General features: G+C 68.9%; 1 protein-coding gene across 1 annotated transcript in view; it reads left to right on the plus strand.

The window, feature by feature from the left end:
• LOC109291054 (IQ and AAA domain-containing protein 1-like) overlaps positions 1–1,121 on the plus strand; it is a 24,572-nt gene that overhangs the window by 21,458 nt on the left and 1,993 nt on the right. The window contains exons 9-12 of the mRNA XM_019507914.1: positions 110–162; positions 303–385; positions 519–626; positions 865–1,064. Of these exons, the coding sequence (XP_019363459.1) occupies positions 110–162; positions 303–385; positions 519–626; positions 865–1,064 (444 nt within the window). The remainder of the gene's footprint in view (positions 1–109; positions 163–302; positions 386–518; positions 627–864; positions 1,065–1,121) is intronic.

Below are 1,121 nucleotides of genomic sequence, written 5' to 3' on the forward strand. Positions count from 1 at the left end.
GGGAGCGCTGGTGTTGGGCGGGAGGGGAGGGGGCTGTCTGCAGGTGGGGGCACGGGCCCCTCGGGCTGCCTCGATTGTAAGGGTTTCCCCTTCACTTCTTTCTTCCAAGCAGAAGTTGGGGAAGAAAAGAGGGAAAAAGGAGAAGGACCTGACCCAGGACAGGTGCTGTCCTCACGGCTGATGCTGGCCCTGCTCTCGCCGGGCTCGTCCGGCCCCCTCCCCCTCTGCTCGGAGGGGAGCCTGCCCCCGTCTTGGCAGGGGCTGAGTGGGGTGTGAGCTCCCTGATGCCCCCCTACCCCCAGGACCCTGGACTCGCTGTATGAGGAGCTGGCGCTGCAGGGCATCCTCAGAAAGCCCCAGCCCGTGCCGCTGGCTGACTACACCGGTGGGCCCCGCCTGGGGTGGGAAGGGGGCCGGGCCTAGGCACAGCCCCGTGGTGGGTTGCTTGGGGGCAGGGGTTGGTGTCAGGGGGTGGGAGCTGCCCCTATTGCCCCTTGACCCCTGCTCCCCCCCCGCAGGTGACTTCAGCTACCTGGGCAGCACGCTGCGCGCGGCGGGGGCCGAGCCCGCGCCCTCGGTGCTGGACGTCCGGCAGAACGTGGTGCTGTACGCCATCCTGCGCCTGGGTAGGGGCAGAGCCAGGCCCGCCCCCAAAGCCGACCCCCTGCCCCAGCCCGGGGCAGCAGCAGGGCTGGGGTGGGGTGCAGGGCTCGTGCCGTGCGTTGGCTGGGGGGATGCATGGAGGTCCAAGCTGTGTGCAATGTCCTGTGGAGGGGTGGGTGTTCCCGTGGAGGGGTGCCAGGCACTGCTGGGGTACTCTGCCACCTGCGCTGGGATCAGATACAGACCCCCCACGGCCCCTAGGGTCACCCACGGTGCACGAGCTGGCACCACAGGTGAGGTCCCTCCTGCTGGCTGGCCCTGCGGGCACCGGGAAGAAGATGCTGGTGCACGCCGTGTGCACCGAGACGGGCGCCAACCTCTTCGACCTCTCCCCCGAGAACCTGGTGGACAAGTACCCGGGGAAGGCCGGCCTCAGCCTGCTCATGCACATGGTCTTCAAGGTACCGGTGGGGCTGGGAAGGAAGCTGCAGCAAGCTGGGAGCTGTTTCCCCCGTGCC

The sequence above is a fragment of the Gavialis gangeticus genome, unplaced genomic scaffold (genome assembly GCF_001723915.1).
Source record: "Gavialis gangeticus isolate Ggan-Ray unplaced genomic scaffold, GavGan_comp1, whole genome shotgun sequence".
NCBI lineage: Eukaryota > Metazoa > Chordata > Crocodylia > Gavialidae > Gavialis > Gavialis gangeticus.